Genomic DNA, 19,704 nt, shown 5'->3' with positions numbered 1-19,704 from the left:
TAAGAAACTAAAACATTTTCTAACAGAAATTCTGATTCAGGATAAATGAAATGAACATACATATATATGTAAAGGATACAAGTCCATTCTGATAACATTGCACCAGTTTCTTAACCCATTTAAGCTGTTTTTCTTCTAAATCATCCTAAAACAAATGATCTATTTTAGTTTTTTTATGCTATTAAACCTGTTGAGATTTTAAAAAATTTCTTCAATATAAAAACAAAGTACAAATATTAAAAGTATCAAGTAATTCTTAAATTACTATATTATGATGTAAGCATTATAAAATGTTTCCTGAAACAGTGATGATAAAAATAAACTATCAAAACTACCATACAGTCTAGTGATCCCACTACTGGGTATTTATCCAAAGGAAAGGAAATCAGTATAACAAAGGGATACCTGCATACCCATGTTTACTGCAGCACTATTCACAAGAGGAAAGATATGGAATCAATTTAAGTGTCTATCAATGGAGGAATGGATAAGGAAAATGTGGTATATGTACACAATGGAATACTACTCGGCCATAAAAAAGAATGAAATCCTGCCATTTGTAGTAACATGGATGGAACCGGAGGACATCATGTTAAATGAATTAAGCCAGACACAGAAAGACAAATACTGCATGTTCTCACTCATGTGGGAGCTAAAAAAGTTGTTTTCATAGAGGTAGAGAGTCGAATGATAATTACAAGAAGCTGGGAAGGGTATATGGGGGGATGAAGAGAAGTAGGGTAATAAGTACAAACATATAGTCAGAAGGAATAAATTCTAATGGTCAATAGCACAGTAGTGTGACTATAGTTAATAATAATGTATGGTATAATTCAAAATAGCTAACAGAGGATCTGAATTGTTCCCAACACACAGAAATGATAAATGCTTGAGGTGATAGGTATCCTGAATACTCTGACTTGATCATTATGCATTCCATGCATGTAACAAAATATCACATGTACCTCATCAGTTTGTACAAATATTATGTATTAATAGAAACTATCACTACCATTTAAATTTGATTAGGAAATTGGGACCCAAAATGAGGTTAATATAAAAGCAATAATTGTTTCCAGAAACAATATTAACAATAGCTGAAGTACATTATGCATTTTTTCTATGTCATGCACCATACAAGCACTTCATTAATCTTCAAAATGACCCATTAGGGAAGATACTATTGTTATCCCTCTTTTTCAGAACAAGTAACGCAAGCTGAAATATTTTAAGTAATTTGTCCAAAAACATACAGCTAAAAAGTGGTGATGTTAGGAGTCAAATTTGGCAATGTGACTCTAGAAATTGTATTTTTAACTTCAAAAATATGCTCAGTATTCTGTGCAAACCAAACATCTTCAGTCAATTAAAAATGAAAACAAAGTCTATACAGTGATGTGTTTTCATGATCGATTTCCTTCTGTTCTTTTAATCTTAAATTGTTTCTGAGAAGCCATGGCATTGTTTATATTTTTTCCCTTAGCCTTATTAAACAGCTAATAGGAGGCTGGGCACAGTGGCTCATGCCTATAATCCTAGCACTCTGGGAGGCCGAGGTGAGAGGATTGCTTGAAGTCAGGAGTTCGAGACCAGCCTGGGCAAGAGGGAGACCCCATCTCTACTAAAATAGAAAAAAAAAAACATTAGCCAGGCAACTAAAAATAGAAAAAATTAGCTTGGTGTGATGGCGCACGCCTGTAGTTCCACCTACTGGGGAGGGTGAGGAAGGAGGATCCCTGGAGTTTGAGGTTGCTGTGAGCTGGGCTGACACCATGGCACTCTAGCCTGGGCAACAAAGTGAGACTCTGTCTCAAAGAAAACAAACAAACAAAACAGCTAATAGGAGTACTACATAGTTAGGTTTTCTTTTTTAAGGAAATGCAGCTATAGTCACAATTTAAAAATAACTTTTCATAGAAACCTTAGGCAGCAAAAGATAAATTACTCTTTTAGAGTTATTATTTTTGTTTTTCTTCAAGGTAAAAAAGTAGAGACTAAAAAAATGTTAAAACAATGACCAAATTTTTGTGCCTGCTATTCATAGGACATTGCTTTGTTTTGGTAGGCTATTCCATGGTTAACCCATTTTCTATTTATTAAGAATATACACTCTTCTTTGGAAATCGCCACATTATTTTATAGTGTGTGCTGCTTTCAGGCATTCAGTCAATTCTTGGATAATATCATGTGGTAGATGAGCATGTGTGCATACACATTTGTTATACTTTCTCCCAATACCTGAACTCTCAATTTTGAGTCTTGTGTACAAAATAATTTCATTTACATTACATTCTGTATACGATTTCAAAATAAATTATCTATGAGTATGTATATTTTTCAAAATAAAGTATCTATGAGTATGTATATGCGTGTGTGTGTGTATGTACGTGGGTAGGTGTATCGCCTGATTTCATATTAGGAAATTTTAATTAGTACATCATAATACCCTTTTTTCTACCACTCCCTTCATCCAAGCACTTTATAGAGGCTAGATGATCCTTTCTCTACTCTTACGATTCCTTCAGTTTACAGCCACCATGGGTTTATCCATACCATAAAAGAAAATCCATTCTCCTTCTCCAGCCTCTGTGTTTTGTTAAATATATTCACACTAAATTCACACAGTCCTTGAATATAAGATATACACTGTTTGAAATATCTTCAACAAAAGGAGATAAATGAGGCTAACATTTATGGGAATTCATGTTACGTTTCAGGGAAATAAAAGTTTATAAGTGATGTAGCAGAGTTATTTGCTCTCAAAATTTACTCACTTTATCAGTCTCTTCAAGGAGTTTGATGATATGATTAAGGTCCATAGGCTTGAAAATATCCTAAAAAATATACAAATCTTAGTAGTCTATACCAAGGGAATCAAGAAACCACAGCAAACACACTAATTTTATATGTTATTTCCCTTGGTAACTTAAAAAAAATCTTATGACAATAAAATAGCAAGGGGAAATGAGATGCAGAAGAACTTGTAGGAATAAATAAATTTGAGTAAAAAAAAAAAAAAACCTCCCAAATTCTAGTATTATTTTATAATCTTAATGTTTTTAAATTTCATTAGCCCTGAAAGACCCAAGAAACCATTTGAAATAACAGCACTTTCATGCTTTAGGAAATAAAATTATCTTCTATGTGCATACACATTACACCAAGTTTGCCTACACAGATATATGATAAAACTTGCTTTTAAACTACAGGTAGGAGATTGCCTGCCTGACCTAGGTATCCCCTCCTCTCAGTTGGTGCCAGCATTCTTCCAGTAATCCACATTAGGAAACAGAAACTTCTAAATACTACACACTTTACATCTTAAATATTTCTTGAGCCCAGTCCATCTTACTGATTTATTCAGTTCTTATCTCTCACTCAATTGCACAGGTTTCCTGCTGTTCTCCCTGTTTCCATTCTTGTGCCCTTCAACAATGTCCTCTGCTCTATGGTCAGAATAATAAAACTCAAATCTGAACATAACCCATCTAAACCATTCAATGACTCCCCATTAATGTCTCTTACCCCCTCCTCTGTTTTCACTTATGTTGTTACAATCGTATTGCTCTCCTCGGCTAATTTCTACAGGTCCTTCAAGATGAAGCTCAGATGTTACCTTCCCAAAGGATGAAAAAGGCTAGAAAAATGTCTCTCCCCTGTGCTCCCACAGCAGCCTAAGTGTATATCCATTACAATTCTCATCCCATTATTCTGAAAGGTTTCACATGTTTATCCTCCATGACTCCCTGCCCCCAAATTCGCTTGAGAGCAGGCTTTTGTTTTCTGGCATCCCCAGTGCCCAACACTGGGCCTGACATATACTACTGTTAGTTGTTTAACAAATGCTTAGAAAATGCAACCAAGAAGAGGGCATTTTATAATAAAGTTATTATAGGTAAATGAGGAAAGAAACTTTAAGTACTCAATGCTGAATAGTCAAAGCAATCCTGAGCAAACAGAACAAAGCTGGAGGCATCACACTACCTGACTTTGAAATATACTACAAAGCTAGAGTAACCAAAATAGCATGGAAAAGTAGCATTAAAACAGAAATATAGACCAATGGAACAGAATAGAGAACCCAGAAATAAATGTACACATTCACAGCCAATTCATTTTCAACAAAGGCGCCAAGAACACACATTGAGGAAAGGACAGTATCTTCAACACTGGGAAAACTGGATATGCAGAAGAATGAAACTACACCCTTATTTCTCACCATATACAAAAATCAAATCAAAATGGATTAAATATTTAAATGTAAAACCTGAAACTATGTAATTACTAGAACAAAATGTTGGGGAAATGCTTCAGGACATTGGTTTGGGCAAAGATTTTTTGGGGTAAGACCTGAAAAGCACAGGCAACAAGGCAAAAATAGACAAACGGGATTATATCAAGCTAAAAAGCTTCTGTACAGGAATGGAAACAATCAACAGAGTAAAGAAAAAACTCATGAATGGGAGAAAATATTTTCAAATTATCCATCTGGCAAGTGGTTAATAACCAGAATACACAAGAAACTCGATAGCAAAAAAACAAATAATCTGATGAAAGTTTAAGTATTTATGATACAGAAATCTCCAAATTCTGAATGTAGTTTTGGCTATATTTATCTCAGGATTAATGCTTTGTTCCCGGACATTTTAATTCAAATGTTTTATCAATATTCCTTGCACCCATTGCAGAAGTTAAGCTATCCCAGTTTCCTTTATTTCTTCTTTCCTCCTTTCACACTTACTTCTACTTTAAAATAACTGTTTGAAAAGATGATGTAATAATGATATAAAAAATACTCATAAGGGGGGGCCAGGGACAGTGGCTCATCTCTGTAATCCTAGCACTCTGGGAGGTCAATGCAGGAGGATTGCTTGAGGCCAGGAAGAGGAGACCCTATCTCTAAAATACATCGAAAAAATTAGGCCTGGTGGTGCTTGTCTATAGTCCTAGCTACTCCAGAGGCTGAAGCAGGAGGGTTTCTTGAGCCCAGGGGTTAGAGGTTTCAGTGAGCTGCAGCTATGATGATGCCACTGCATTGTAGCTGGGGTGACAGAGTGAGACTCTGTCTCCCAAAAGAAAAAAGAAAAAAAAATCATAAGGGGAAAAATTCTACTTATTATCTATCATCTAAATGCATTTATACTTATTTTTATAGATTTTCTGTTTTTATTTACATGCATAAAGACTTTACGTAATTTTACTTAGTATTAACATAATTGTATTTTCTGAGTTTTAAATCTATAATACATAGTTTTCTGTATTTCCACAGTCATTATTACATCATGTCTTAGGTCTAGAATTTCCTTGCCTTTCACATTACAAATTCACATATTCTGATCTCAAGAAATTTCTTTCCAAAACAATTTTTCATTAAACATCCTAAACTTTAAGCTTGCAGAATAAGTATTTGAATGAGTTTATTTACTCAAAATGATTTTTACCTTTAAAAATAATTTTAAAAGGATTTACTAAGTACTTATCTATATTTGATATTATGAATGCCAATAAAAATTATTAAACATTACTGTTAAGTTGTTAAATTTACTGTTATCAAAAAAATTTGGTAAATAGAATTGTGCTTTTTAAGATTTGGGGATTCAACAGTGCCATTTGCCACTACCTTAGTTGTCTTTTCTTGTTTCCTTCTATGTTCTCAGATTTTATATATATACATTTATATAATACACACATATATAATGGGTTTTTATTTTCTGTAATTTTTGCTCAGAGGGTTAGACAAGAATATTGAAATAAAAACTCAATGCAGGGTTTTCTTTTTAATAACTGTGTGTTATCAGAATTTCTTCCCCAAATCAATAGGTATAAGTTTATAAGAAACAAAGGCTGGGAACAGTGGCTCACCCCTGTAATCCCAGTAATTTGGGAGGCTGAGGTGGGAGGATCACTTGAGGCCAGGGCTTCAAGACCAGCCTAGGCAACATAGTGAGACCCCATTTCTACAAAAATAAAAAACAATTAGCTGGGTGTGGTGCATGCCTGTAGTTCTAGCTACTTAGGAGGCTGAGGTGGGAGTTGGAGGCCCAGGAGTTGGAGGCTGCTGTGAGCTATGATCGTGTCATTGCACTCTAGCTTGGATGACAGAGTGGGACCCTGTTTCAAAAAAAAGAAAAGAAAGAAACAAGTAGACAAGTAGTAGTAGTAAAGATTAAAGTATAGATTCCTCCTCTTTATTTATCTTGCATTATCATTTCATGTTACTCTGGGTTTTTACCTGCTTGACTGACTTTTAAAGATTTTTATCTCTCCCCCTGCCTTCCTTAACCTTTTCCTCCTTCTGCAAATACTTATTAGCAGGTTTTTTTGTTTCAGAAACTGTGCTAGGTGTGGGGAACACATCACCCTGAGCTCAGGTAGCTATTAATCTGGCATGGGATTTTACAGAAGGCCTTGTACATTATACTAAGGATCTTAAGAAGCCATTAAATGGTTTGAGAGACTGAATATATAAACAGAAATGGGACAGACTATATATGAAAAAATAAATCTGGTTCACAAGCTCTACAGCAACCAGCCCAGGAAACCAAGTCACAACTTCTGCAGCAACTGGGCCAGAAAAGTCAGGATTTGGTCAATGACTGCCAGCTTCCCCATTTGCACCCCCTGCTTCCAATTTAGTACTAACCAGAGAAAGCCAAATATGCTTCCTAATTCATAATATAGAATGTCCCACTTCTAGTTAGCTCACCTCTAACTTCCCCATGGCAACAACCTACAATTAAAGCATACTAGAAGTCCTTTTCCCCTTCCCCCAGCCCCCACTATAAAGCTTCCCTGTCTGTCTGGGAGTTCTTACCAAAAGCAAGTGATGGGGTTGACTTCCTCCCTATAGCAAGCTCTGAATAGTCTCTGTTCTCACTGGAGTAGTCTTCATTTATTTCCACAAGATTTAACTAGAAGAATGTAATAATAAAAAGATCATTTTGTCTACTGTGTGAGACTGAAATGGAAAGGACTGAACTGAAGGTAGGAGAGCAGTCTGTAAAATCAGGCATTGACTAAGGTAGCAGCAACTGGTATAGACGACTGTGAATGGAGTTAAACATCAAGGAGGACCTAATGAGTGATTGGATGCAGTGGGAGAGGGAAAGAAAACGCTGAGGATGACTCCCTGGCTTGAGGAATTATACAAATGGTCTCACCATTTACTGAGACAGGGAATGCTAGAGCAAGAGGTTTGTGCTGGGAGCTGGAGATGAGATAAATTTGGGGCAGAGGTTTCTGAATCATAGGCTTAAAGTGATAATTGAAGATTTTGGGTAAATGAGATCAGCAAACAGAAAGTAAAAACAGAATGTATACATGTAAATATCAAAATAATTATTATCATCATGTTTATAGAGAAACTGTAAAAATATAAAACAAAACCTTTTAAAATCAAAAGTTTAATAAACTGCTTTGATGAAAATTAGACCTCCACTTACTTCACATTATAGGATGAACTTATTTTTCCACTTTACCAAGGGACATTTCAGAGGGGAGAAATCCTGCTCATTTAATACTTGGTTATAGGGAAAGGTACCAACATTTATAGTGGTTCTTTCATGTGTCTGGCACTTTATATCTCAATTGATCTTCATATCTATCAAATAAAGGTAGCACTATTATCACTGTTGATGAAACTGAGGCCCTAGGATCTAACTTGTTAAAGCCACATTGCTTAAATGAGATAGCAGGTCTGTCTGACGTAGAAATTCTGATTCTTTGCACTGTAGTTATCTGCCTGGTTCCTCAATTGATGACCAAAGGGGTTATTTCTCTCTCCCTCTCTTTTTAGAGATAGGGGTCTCACTATGTTGCCCAGGATGGATTCGAACTCCTGGGCTCAAGTGATCCTCCCGCCTCAGTCTACTAAATACCTGGGACTATAGGCACATGCCACCATGCCCAGCTCACAGCAGAGGTTATTTCTTGCAAGAACCCTCAACAGGGTACATAGTCCATGGCAGTATCATAGACAGTGATAGGATATGACATCAACTGGCAGACTGTGGAACTTCTCAGAGGTTCTCAGAGGGAGAGCAAATTTGGGCGAGGGAGAGCAAATTTGGGCAAGGAAGCTCAGCCATAACACCTATGCGAGTCAACTAATTACAATTATACATTTATTCTACAAATATTTATTGAGTGCTTATCCTGTGTCAGGCATTGTTCTAGGTGCTAAAGATATGGCAGAGAATAAAACACAAAAATCTCCTGCTTTCATAAAGAATTAATGTTTCTGGGGAGACAAAAATCAGTCATTTTTTATTGATACAATGATGATAATGCTCTGGAGAAAATAAAGGGGGTAAGAGGTGCTGAGATGCTCAAGGAGTATAATTTTACACTCAGTAGTCAGTGAAGGACTCACAGAAGGGTAATATTTCAGCAAAGTCTAAAGGAGGTAAGGAAACAAGCCATGGCTATCAAGGGGAAAATTTCCAGGCAGTGGGCACAGGATGTGCAAAGGCCGTTAGGCTGGACACTTGGTATGCTTGAGGAGAAGCCAGGGGGTCAAAGTTGCTGGAGCATAGAAGGCTTTGGAATCCAGGACCTAAATTTTTATTCTGAGCTCAGAGTAGAGAAATGCTGGGAAGGACAAAAAACTATTAAGATATTTCCTACTCTTAAGGAAATATTCCCATATTCCAGTGAGAGAGACAAAATTTATACAAATAAAACATGACCAACATAAAACAAGTGACAATTAGGTGAGAAATTGTGTGACTCGGACCCAGGACTATACCAGTTCATGAGGAGATCTATGAGGGTGAAAATAAATGGGAAGTGCTTCCTGTTGGAGGAGTACTTCATGTTGGAGAGGTAGGATCTGAAGGTAGAGTAAGATCTAGTGAAATTCAGAAAACGGGGAGGGCATTCATTAAATAAATATTTAATATCACCTCCTGTGTACCAGGTATTGGGTACTATATTGGGGAATATTAGAGAAAAAAACAACAAAGTTTCTGCCCTCACTAGGGGTGGCACTAAGCAGAGTATATACTTTATCTGTACAGATAAAGTACAGATCATGTATTGGAAAACCCTAAATATGGGACAAAGAATTGGAATAGAAGCAGTTTAGGCTAGACAGAGAGAGACCTTAGATATTATCTAGCTCAGTGGTTAAAAATCAGTTGAGGAAGCTTTTTCAAAGTGTCCCAGGCTTCACACTGGGGATTATGCCTGAGTACATGCATCTGTGGTAGGGCCCAGCTGTGCACAATTTCCTTAAAGAGTTCCTCAGATGACTGTAATGGTCATCCAGGTTTAGGGAACACTCATCTAACACAGGCTCATTTTATAGAAAAAAGAATAGGTTTAGAGAGGTTAAGTAATGCAGTCAATGTAAATATGTTAGATGAGGTAAGCAATGGAAGCTACTATGGAATCCTGAAAGGAAGAGTGTGTGGGGCTCAGTGGGAGGAAGGAGGATGATGAAGAGGAGTTTAAGGAGAACAGATTGGGGAGAGAGGAAGAGGTGTGAACCAAAGGACTAACTAGAAGGATGTGACAATAATCCAGGATTGATTGAGGCATTGCCCTGACAGGAGAGGAAAACAAGTAGTTCTTTTAAAGCCCCATTTGGTATTCCTTATTTTTTATCATATCATCTGATCTGGTGCAGGGGGGAGATTTGAAATTTTGTTTTGTTGTTGTTGTCTATTATTTCATAATCTGAATCTACCAGAAACTATCTCCTACAGCTTTCAGGGAATTTGTTGTAAAACTGTGTAGCACTGATCATACCATCCTGCAGCTATAATGCACTTAAAGCATTGCTACTCAAAGTGGGAAATGGAGTCCTCCAACCAGCAACATAAGCATCACCTGGAAACCTGTTAGAAAAGCAGAGTCCAGGGGTCCACCCCAGACCTCTGCTTTTTAATAAGATCCCCAAATCCTCCATATGTGCATGACAGCTGGAGAAGCCCTGCTCTAAAGGACTTTGGAATTCTTTAGAATGAGGGGAACAACATTAAAATAGAAAACAAAGGGTAATCGATGAGGTATCTTGTAATTTCAACATATGATTAAGGTATATTTCACGGCCACTCTTCCAGGGGTGAAATGCTATAATATATCTTTAATCTACATTACCTCTACCTTCTAGTAGAAAGCCAGAGCCACATAGGTACCAGAACTAATACTAGAAAAACAATCTGAGATCTATCTTTCTATTTGTCTTTCCCTAGTACTGCACCTAATAAAGGTTTGGATACCTTGTAAATATCATCTGAATTTACTTAATAATAATAAACGATGTCATGACTAGAGTCAATAATAACCAAGGTAGTTACCATTTATGGGACACTTAGAATGTATATACTGAGCACTGCACTAAATGCCTTACAAATACTTTAAACTTTAATTCTCACAATTATTCTATAAGGTAGGCATTTCTAAAAATCTCTTTTACAGATGAGGAAAACAAGACTTAGAAAAGGCAAGCAACTTGTCCTGAGTTTCTAACAATTAGAAAATGACCAACAAAATTCTAATACTATTTTATTGTTTTGAAATCTAAAAAGTATGATAAATAAATTAAAAATGAAGGCTTTGGAATCATAGCAGGCATTATCAAAATATTTAGAGAGAAAATTTAGAGTGCTTACATAGAATATCTTTCCATGAAAAGTCACAACATGGAACAACACAAAAGGATTCAAAATTTCAGATTCCTAAATATTGTTTTGCCCATTTACTAATAGCTTCACTCATAATCTACATTTACATTTTCCATAATTCCATCTATAAACATTTCAAAGTTAATGAAATTAGAAAAATCTAATATTCTGCTAATACTATTTATGGTAGCTTAGTATTTGCAGTAGCTATATTGCCTTTTACGCAAGTTATTTTTGTGAAAGATGCAGAAAAAAATACTATTTAAGGCAGAAGTGAGACATATATAAAAAGATGAGCAAAATAACCTGTACATTTTACCTTCTGCCTTAAGTAAATATTCAAGCCTTTCTTCAATTATGTAAACTCAGATGGTAACTGAAATGCTTCAGATTTAGGTTTGTAATAAAGAAAATGATGCAAAACAGCTATCAAAAACACAACAGCCAAAGTATCATTTCTGTATTAAGAAATCTCCAGCTGCCTCTTAGAAACATCTCTGAAGAGAGAAAGTGAGCAGACCAAAATCTAGATTAAGCAAGTATTATGTCAGGGGAATCTAGTGTCACTTTGACATCCTGGAAGGCAGTGGGAATGTTAAGAATTCCAGAGAATCCCTTAGCTTTAAGATACAAATAATTTTAGGAGTGCTACCTCCCTGGATAAAGGATGATGATGATGATGTTGATAACTGCATATTTTCAATATATAGGGCACCATGTAAGTTCTCTATATACATTATTTCATATAGTCTTTATAATGCCATGAGTACTATCATCTCCATTTGACAGAAAAGTTAGATACTTGCCTTTGGTCACATAGCTGGTACGTGACAGAGCTGGCTTACAGAATTGAAGCCACACTCTCACTTTTAGCCACTAGTATATACTATCTCTAAAACACAGATGCACATGTGGAATGGCTTGAAAGGATTGGAAACATTAAGAATTCCAAAGGTCTTTCCTCCACTGGCCTGAGGCAGAGGTCTAAAAGGTTAAATTTATCATTCTAAGAACTCAATTAACTTCTCCTGGCTTTAGGGTTCTCATTTGTAAAAGCAACCACAAACAAAAAACTAGACTGGTCTCTAAACCAGCTCTAAAACGTTCCTATTCTATATCATTTCTTGGGTAGAAACTGCCTTTTCCCTCAGTACTCCAAAAATGTTACTACTCCTAGAAGTAGTTATTAACAAGGCAAGAACATGAATTAATGCATGTTGACAGATTTCCTCCTGGAAGAGAATCCTAGGCCCTGGAAGGAGTGGTAGTAATGAAAGATAAGCAAGGGAGAAAATACACATATACTTGTTTTGTTTTACTTGGTACGTTATGGACTGTTTTGGCAATGGCTTGTTAAAAGTATTTCTTCTTTTTTTGTTTTAACCCATGTTTGCCTGACTCATATAATGTTGCCCAATTTTTCTTACACCAAGTAAAGGAAGAATGAGAGCCATCAGTTACCAAATAAATTCACTTACCTGTCAGTTTAGTCCCGTGCCTGGGAGTACAGATCTCCTTTACAGCCTTGGGAGTGGAGAGCTATTGTTCCCCAAAGTTCTTCTCCCTACCCATATTGGAAATACCTCCACAAAACCACTGAGGTAAATTCCCCTAATACTAGCTCCTTCTCAAGCAAAAGTGCTGTTGCTCTGCAGGTTACTATGTAAACGTCTGACCCTCCTGAGAGAGCTCAATCCTATTTCCTTGGGAGAAGAGGTCCCCAGTCAACTGGCCACCCCCCAAAAACTCTCCAAGGCTCCAGGCTGTGGACGCAAGAGACGGGGCTCCTGACGCAGCCTGAGACTTGCTAAGCCTCAACTGGAATTCCCACAATGGCCCCACGCCATTAGTGTGAGGCAGGGCAGGATTACTCCACAGAGTTCACGGCATTTAAGGCACGATCATGGCTCTCTGGGAGAGCAGTGGAAGCCTTGTATTAAATAAACGACCTAGGGTTTCTAAACACCTCCGCCACGAATGGAGATCCAAGCTAGCGTCACGGGTGAAATTTCTCAACAGACCAACTTGAAGTATTTATTTTCTATTCATAACAAAAGCAAACCCAAAACAAATTCTGTACCAGCACAATAAAACAAATGAATTCTATTCTCTCCCCATTCTCTCCGACCCAACCTATAACCACCAGCTTCCAATTGCATATTTAAAAGGATGCTTAATTTCTAGTTTTAACAACATATTCCTCCCCTTCAGGTGCAGGCTTTAATAGTAGCAACATTTAAGCACTAGGAACTCAATTAACTTCTCAAGGCTTTAGGGCTCTCATTTGTAAAAGCAACCAATAGGAGAATGTACACCTACATCAAAAACATCATTTGATAACAGAGATAGATCTCCGTATAAAAGCTCAGTGCAAACAGTCATCTGGTCATCAAATCAAATTTGGCTAAGAATGATATCTTCCCTCCCAGTTCCTTCGTGACCACACTTTCCAACCTAGCACGGGCAAAGCCCCGCCTACCCAGGTTAGTGGAAAAGCTCCAGGAGGACCACGCAGCACCAGTCCCCAGACAGGCTGGTTGACGACAGCCAGTCCCACTCGCAGGCTGCACAGTTCTCGGGGGAGGAGGTCGGCTTTGCGCTTGGAACCTCTGTCCCGCGGGCTCCCCCATCTCCACTCGGGTCCCCACTTCCGCCCTTGCCACCCCCAGGCTTAGTCCCCTCCCCCAGAACTCACCCCCGTCCCCTCCACCTCCCAAAGCACAGACAACTGGCCATACCCGCGCCTCCTCGTCCTCCGTCACCACCGCAACCACCGGGATTTGACGGGGACTGCTGGACTTCCTCCTGTAGCCGGATTCCTGGGCCTCGGCCGTCGCCACGGCCGGTGCTGTGGACATGGCGGGCGGCAGCGGGGAGGAGAGTGTGTGTCGGGGGATGGTGGTGGGGGAATCCTCCTGCCCTACAGTGTGCCCGCAGCCGCTGGGTCCAAAGAGGCCCTGCCACCGGGAAGTTAAGGCAGCCTGAGAGCCGCTACAGTCGCGAAAGGCCCCGAGCGTCCGGTCCTGGCCTGGGCCACCGCGACACCGCCGGCATCGTGCCGAGGCCGCCCAGCCCCAGGCCTAGGCGCAGCCAGTCCGCTAGTTGCCAACACAAGCCTGCGCGTTGCTAGGGGCGGAGCCAGAGGCGGAGGAGATGGTGGCTCCTACGGAAACCGGGAGAGCCAAACTACCCAAAGTCCAGTCTACCCCGCCGCGCTCGCGATGGGTGAGTTTGCAGGCGAGCCAGAGCGAGGCTGGAGGGAGACCTCCGTACTTAGCGGGGGGTGGCACGTTAGGCGCCGAGTGTGTTTTTGTCTTGGTAGCCTTGCTTAAAACAGGCGTGAGTGGGTGGAGGGCTGAGGGGTGTACGTGGGATGCAGGGTGGTGATGTGATGGACGGAGGGTGCTGAAGCAGAGGTTACCTCACCCTAGAGAAATGACCAGTCTCCTAAGTTCCCCAGCCTTTTACCACGTTTGTATTTTAGTGGCCCAATCAATAAACAAACAAAAAAGGCATTGTACATAATGTTAATAGGCTTTTGAGTCAAATTATTGAAACCAGAGCAAGTTAACCCTTGGAAGCCCCACTTTTCTCATCTGTAAAATAGGATTGTTGCTGGGATTGAATGAGATGATAGTGTTTAAGTGGCGCTTGGCGCATAATAAGCACCCAATATAATCAAGATTATCGTTATCTTTACTATTACTATTACTGTTGTTATCTATCCATTGTATCCTGAATAATAATACAGGAAGGGTCATGACTTTAGTGGAAAGCTTCTCATGACAATCATCAATATAATTTAATAACTCCAAACACCATGGCTGTGAAACTTTTTAAAAAATCCTTTAACCCTTTTGATCTGTTTTTTTTTTTATTCTCCAGAAACTCTTCAAGATTTAAATGTATGTTTTTATATCTTCTAAAGAATTTATAGATTTAAAATTATATATAAACTGAATGAAAAAAAAATTTCACTTCACATCTCAGGGCTTCCCTCTTCATTTGTAGAATGACCAGGTTGTTCAATAATTTCTAAAGTTCCTTCAACCTTGACCACTGAATGACATTTCAGGCCCTGAAATAGAAATGTAAAACCTAGATAGGGCCTGGCAGCACCTAAGCCAAAGAGACCCAGGTTCTCTGAGACAGTACTGAGCACTTGCAGTCCTTATTTCCACTTTCCACATCCTCAGCCCTCTGAAACTGCTCTGAGGTCACCAATGCTTGTGGTCAAAGTCTGTGAACACTTTTCTGTACTTATCCTGCTGTACTTTGTAGTATTTCACACTGCTGACCACTCTCCCCTTCTTGAAACTTCCTTGCCTACGCCTCCATATGCTTTTTGTTTTTCTTTTATCTTTACAGCTACTCATAAATATCTTTGTGGGCCCAGCACGCCTCTGCTGCGCCAGTCTGCTACCTACCTACTCCCAGGTATCTCTAAAAGTACTCTCAGCCCTTACATCTAGAGGCCGATTCAGTTAGGTCTAAGGTTGCTATCAACCAGGGAGAGTACAAAGGGTTTAAGCATTTTATTCACATGACCGTAATTGCTGTTGCACAGTCTGAGTATACCATATTGAAAGGAGACTGATAATGATAAGGAAAACCCCCATCTATTACTTAACACAGCAGCCACCTAAGACCCCCACCCCTCACAAAAGACCCACATTAACATAATACTAACCTAACACCTGACACATCAACATAATACTAACCTATTTCCTGACACATCAACATAACACTAAACCTATTACCTGGTACAACAACTAACCTAACCTATTACCTGGCGGACATTAGTCACCTGAGACTTCACCCCTTAGATCACCCCAACTTAATAAAAGTGGGAAAAATTGGGTAGACAGGGCACAGAATTTGGTGGCGAGACCCCTCTGAGCCCGCCGGTGAATAAACCTTGATTCTCCGACTCTCCGTGTGCCGCTCGGTCTGTCCTCAGGACCACTCGCTGTAACAATAATACTTGGATAAATACAATGTAATCCTGTGGGTATGGCACCCAGAACCAAGATGGTGGGACAGACAATTGGATCATTTGCTTATCCTTTGTGTGGTCATCCTGGCATCTCAGAATGAAGAAAGATGAAGAGGGAGATTGCAAAGGAAAATTTTCCACTTAAAGCAGAGCTTGCCTAAGAGATATCAACTGACTCTTGTGTTTCAACACAACAGGCTGAAGCTGATAAGGGTCCATAAACCTCAGTGACCTTGGCAAGTCAGACTCCTCACTGGACCTAACTGAAGACACTTTCCTCACTAATGAACAATGGGAGATTTTATTTTAACTGTGTACAGATCTATATATTCTTTCGGTCCTATATCTAGAGCACCAGTTTCCAATAATTAATTAGCATAAATCCCGTGAATTCCCCCTTTCTAACACTTCAAAAGCCCCTGACTTTTTCCTCCTCAGTGTAATCAGTGAAATTCTTCATGGGGTAGGTCCTCTTTTTCTGGTAAGTTAATAGACCCAGCTTTGTTATTTATTTATTTTTAACTCCAGTGGTATTTGTTTTAGTCATTGACAGGTGAGAAATGACAACGATGGAAGGCCTCAAACACTCCACATTCAGCCATCTTGAGTGAATTTCTTGCAGTTTTCCCAAGAGCCAAACTTTTTCCTGCATTACCTCTGCATTGTGTTGTAAGTGCTGCTGTCTTCAGATGACTAACTCCTTATGAAACTCGGGTTACATGACTTTTCTAGGAAACCTCCTTTACATCCTTTACTGTGTTAGGTGCCACCTTGTCCATCAATTTGTTTTTGTATTCACCACATACTTAATGGTATTTACTGGTTCAGCAACACAACCCTTTCTTCTCAGAGGCACCTGTAGACTTAAAGATTAACTAGAAGTTTTAATAATGTTGACCTACACACAATTTTTACTTTTAAAAGTAACAAACAAAGCTAAATATATTTTTAAAATAAATATAATATTAAGCAAGAATGTAGTTCTGACTTTTCCCTTCTGATTTTTTCTTGTTTGCACTCTGCCTAATTAGCAATGTGTAGTAAAATTATAATTATTTATAATTATACAGATAATTATATATTCATGAATTAAGAACGTTTCTAATAAGTGTTTTAGATTACATAGGAATTTGGTAGCCTTTAAACTAATGCCAGATGTTCTAAATGTTCAAACAAATGTTATTCCTTTTTGAGTCAGAGTAATTTACTTTAAATAGAGACTTTTATAGCACATATGAAATGTAATTATAGTTTTAGTAGGTTCACTTTAGAGGAATTTTGTAACAGAAGAGATATATATAAAACTGGAATGTAATATACCTCGATATTTTAAAAAACTCTTTCAGATTGACAGTACAGAAACAAAGTCTAAAAACAAAATCCAAGTAATTACCTCTTTCCAACAAAATCATTAATGCAAATATGGGAATAGTAAGTACAGAGAACAGAAAATGAAAGTAAAAGAATAGCCAACCCTGAAGTTAACCATTCTAACGAAAAGTGTACTAACAGTACCCCAAACTGCAAGTGATTTTTAAGTAGGAAGCTGCAGGAACTATTCATGTTTAGTGGAAAACTAAATAAATGGTAATAAATGAAGTGAAGAATTTATTAAGAACTGCTTTTACCTGATCAAAGCTTTAGTTCCATGACACAGGAATATTTCCATGAAATAAAAATGTTTCTGAGCTTTTAGAATTAACAACTGCTTATTGTGTTTACATGGGGCAGGTTGTAGTGAAGTAACCCCACGACAGAACTGTCTTTATTGTGGGGGATGATTAATCAAACAAGTTTATTCCAATGACACTAATCATTCAAGTTTTGTAACTAACTTGACTTGTTCTGATTCCATGGATCCTCTATTAGTTTTTGAGGGCTGCATTAACAAATACCACAGTCTGGGTGGCTTTAAACAACAGAAATTTGTTTGCTTACAGTTGCAGAGGCTAGAAGTCCAAGATTAAAATGTTGGCAGGATTGGTTTCATTTTGAGACCTCTCTCCATGGCTTGCCATTTTCTCCCTTTTTCTTCACGTGGTCATCCCTCTGTGCCTGACGGTATCCTAATCTCCCCTTCTAAGGACACCAGTCATTCTGGATTAGGGCTCAACCATATGACCTCACTTTACCTTAGTTACCTCTTTAAAGGCCCTATCTCCAAATACAATCACATTCTGAGGTGGGGGGGGCCGTTAGGATTTTGAAATATGAATTTTGGAGGGACACAACTCAGACTGTAACAGATCCTGATATCCTTTGGATTATAATTTGAATTCTTACAAACAACAGATTCAAGAATAGAATATGTTTAGTTAAGGCAATAATGGTATTCTTGCCTATAGGACATTGATATTTCTCACAGTAGTGATAAATTACTATTCTGATTTAACAATCTATCACCATACATTTGATCAAAGTGAATCTGTCAGGCCGGGTGCGGTGGCTCACGCCTGTAATCTTAGCACTTTGGGAGGCCGAGGCGGGTGGATTGTTTGAGCTCAGGAGTTCGAGACCAGCCTGAGCAAGAGCAAGACCCCGTCTCTACTAAAAATAGAAAGAAATTATATGGACAGCTAAAAATATATACAGAAAAATTAGCCGGGCATGGTGGTGCATGCCTATAGTCCCAGCTACTCAGGAGGCTGAGGCAGGAAGATTGCTTGAGCCCAGGAGTTTGAGGTTGCTGTGAGCTAGGCTGACGCCATGGCATTCTAGCCCGGGCAACAGAGTGAGACTGTCTCAAAAAAACAAACAAACAAAAAAACCAAAGTGAATCTGTCCCTGAGGGATGTATCCACTCGAAGGGGTTTCAACAAATCTGGATTTTGAGCCTGCTGGTTCCTATGCCTGACTTTGTTAAAATCACCATTTATTTCATGTTTCACTTTCCATTAAAAGAATCTACTGCCAAAAGTACTGTGCTAGCCTAGGTTCCCCCAGGCTGTCATAAACAAACAGCAACCAATATTCATTCACCTGCTGCCACTTTACTGGGGAGTGCTATCTCTGGGAGGCAGAAGTAAGGAAAAAAATGGAAGTGAGGCAGTAGAGAAGGGGACATAAATATAGGTGTTACTGAGCTGGTTATGACTTTGGAACAAGAGCAGTTAATTGCTTGATCTTTTAGGATATTTTCATGAAGGTCTTATGAGTTATTGCACTTTAGAATAGCCCATCTGGGTGAGCTACATCTTGTGCTGCATCTCCTTGGTTAAAATTCACTCCTTAAGTAGGGTTGCTAGATTTAGCAAAACAAAAAAAAAACATATTTATAATAAAAAGTTATTTGTTTTTTGTCTGCAATTCAAATTTAACTGAGAGTCTTATATTTTACCTGGTAATCCTACTGTCAGGACATTAGCACCTACGCATTTCCAGGCAGCAGCTGGGGAAGTCAGAGCCTCCACAGATCCTATGCACAGGCACATAGGTGGGTTTGTCCTAGTCAGTGGTGCAGTGCACAGGACTCCTCAGCATATAGCAGTGTGCTGGCAGTAGTGGCAGCAGCAGCGACTGCTCTTTAGGACTACAGGGCAGCCCTAGGCAACTGGCAGGGAGGCAAGGCTAGAGGTGGAGGCAGTGATGGAGAGGGCTGTGAGGAAGAGGCAGGAGGAAGTAGGCATGGCTGCATGGATGTGGGGTGATAAAAAACATAACTTTCTGTAAAAATGAGTCATGATTCATTATACTATCTCTTTAGTACTTACCACAGACCATATTGTACTAGACACTGGGGATTTAGTACTAAATAAGATAAAATTCCTGCTGTCAGAGAGCTTACAGAATAGCTTGAATATTTTTGTGTCCTGATTTAAAGATGCTTAATGAATACCAGTGCAATGAAATAATTTTAAGAATATCGACTCATTAAATGGAGGTTTTTCTAAATGACTACTTTGGTAAAAACAGACAGACAAACAAAAGCCCTCCAAAACAAGGCTATCACATGTATTGCCTTCTGGATGCTTCTAAAAAGAAATACTCAATAGTATTAGTTGGCCTCCATCAAATATTGGAATTAGTATTCAGTAAGAAAAAAAAAACCATGTGTAGACAACATTTCACAAGAGAAGTTAA

The 19,704-nt window shown here is 38.6% G+C and overlaps 1 protein-coding gene across 8 annotated transcripts in view; it reads right to left on the bottom strand.

Annotated features, from left to right (window-relative positions):
- Positions 1–13,747, bottom strand: part of CFAP69 (cilia and flagella associated protein 69) — a 62,086-nt gene extending 48,339 nt beyond the window's left edge. For 3 of the 8 annotated variants that reach the window (XM_045564043.1, XM_045564042.1, XM_045564044.1), the window contains exon 1: positions 13,367–13,423. Coding sequence is in view for 2 of the 8 variants with exons in the window: in XM_045564047.1 (XP_045420003.1) it covers positions 80–145; positions 2,775–2,834; positions 13,367–13,486 (246 nt within the window). In the remaining 6 variants the exon portion in view is untranslated. Of the gene's footprint in view, positions 1–79; positions 146–2,774; positions 2,835–13,366 lie in introns of all 8 variants that reach the window. The other 5 variants (XM_045564047.1, XM_045564048.1, XM_045564040.1 and 2 more) reach the window with 3 other exon arrangements.
- Between the last annotated feature and the right edge of the window lie 5,957 nt (positions 13,748–19,704).

The sequence above is a fragment of the Lemur catta genome, chromosome 11 (assembly GCF_020740605.2).
Source record: "Lemur catta isolate mLemCat1 chromosome 11, mLemCat1.pri, whole genome shotgun sequence".
Classification (NCBI taxonomy): Eukaryota; Metazoa; Chordata; class Mammalia; order Primates; family Lemuridae; genus Lemur; species Lemur catta.
Note: the sequence above shows the minus strand (reverse complement) of the source record. Positions and strands in the feature narration are given on the sequence as shown.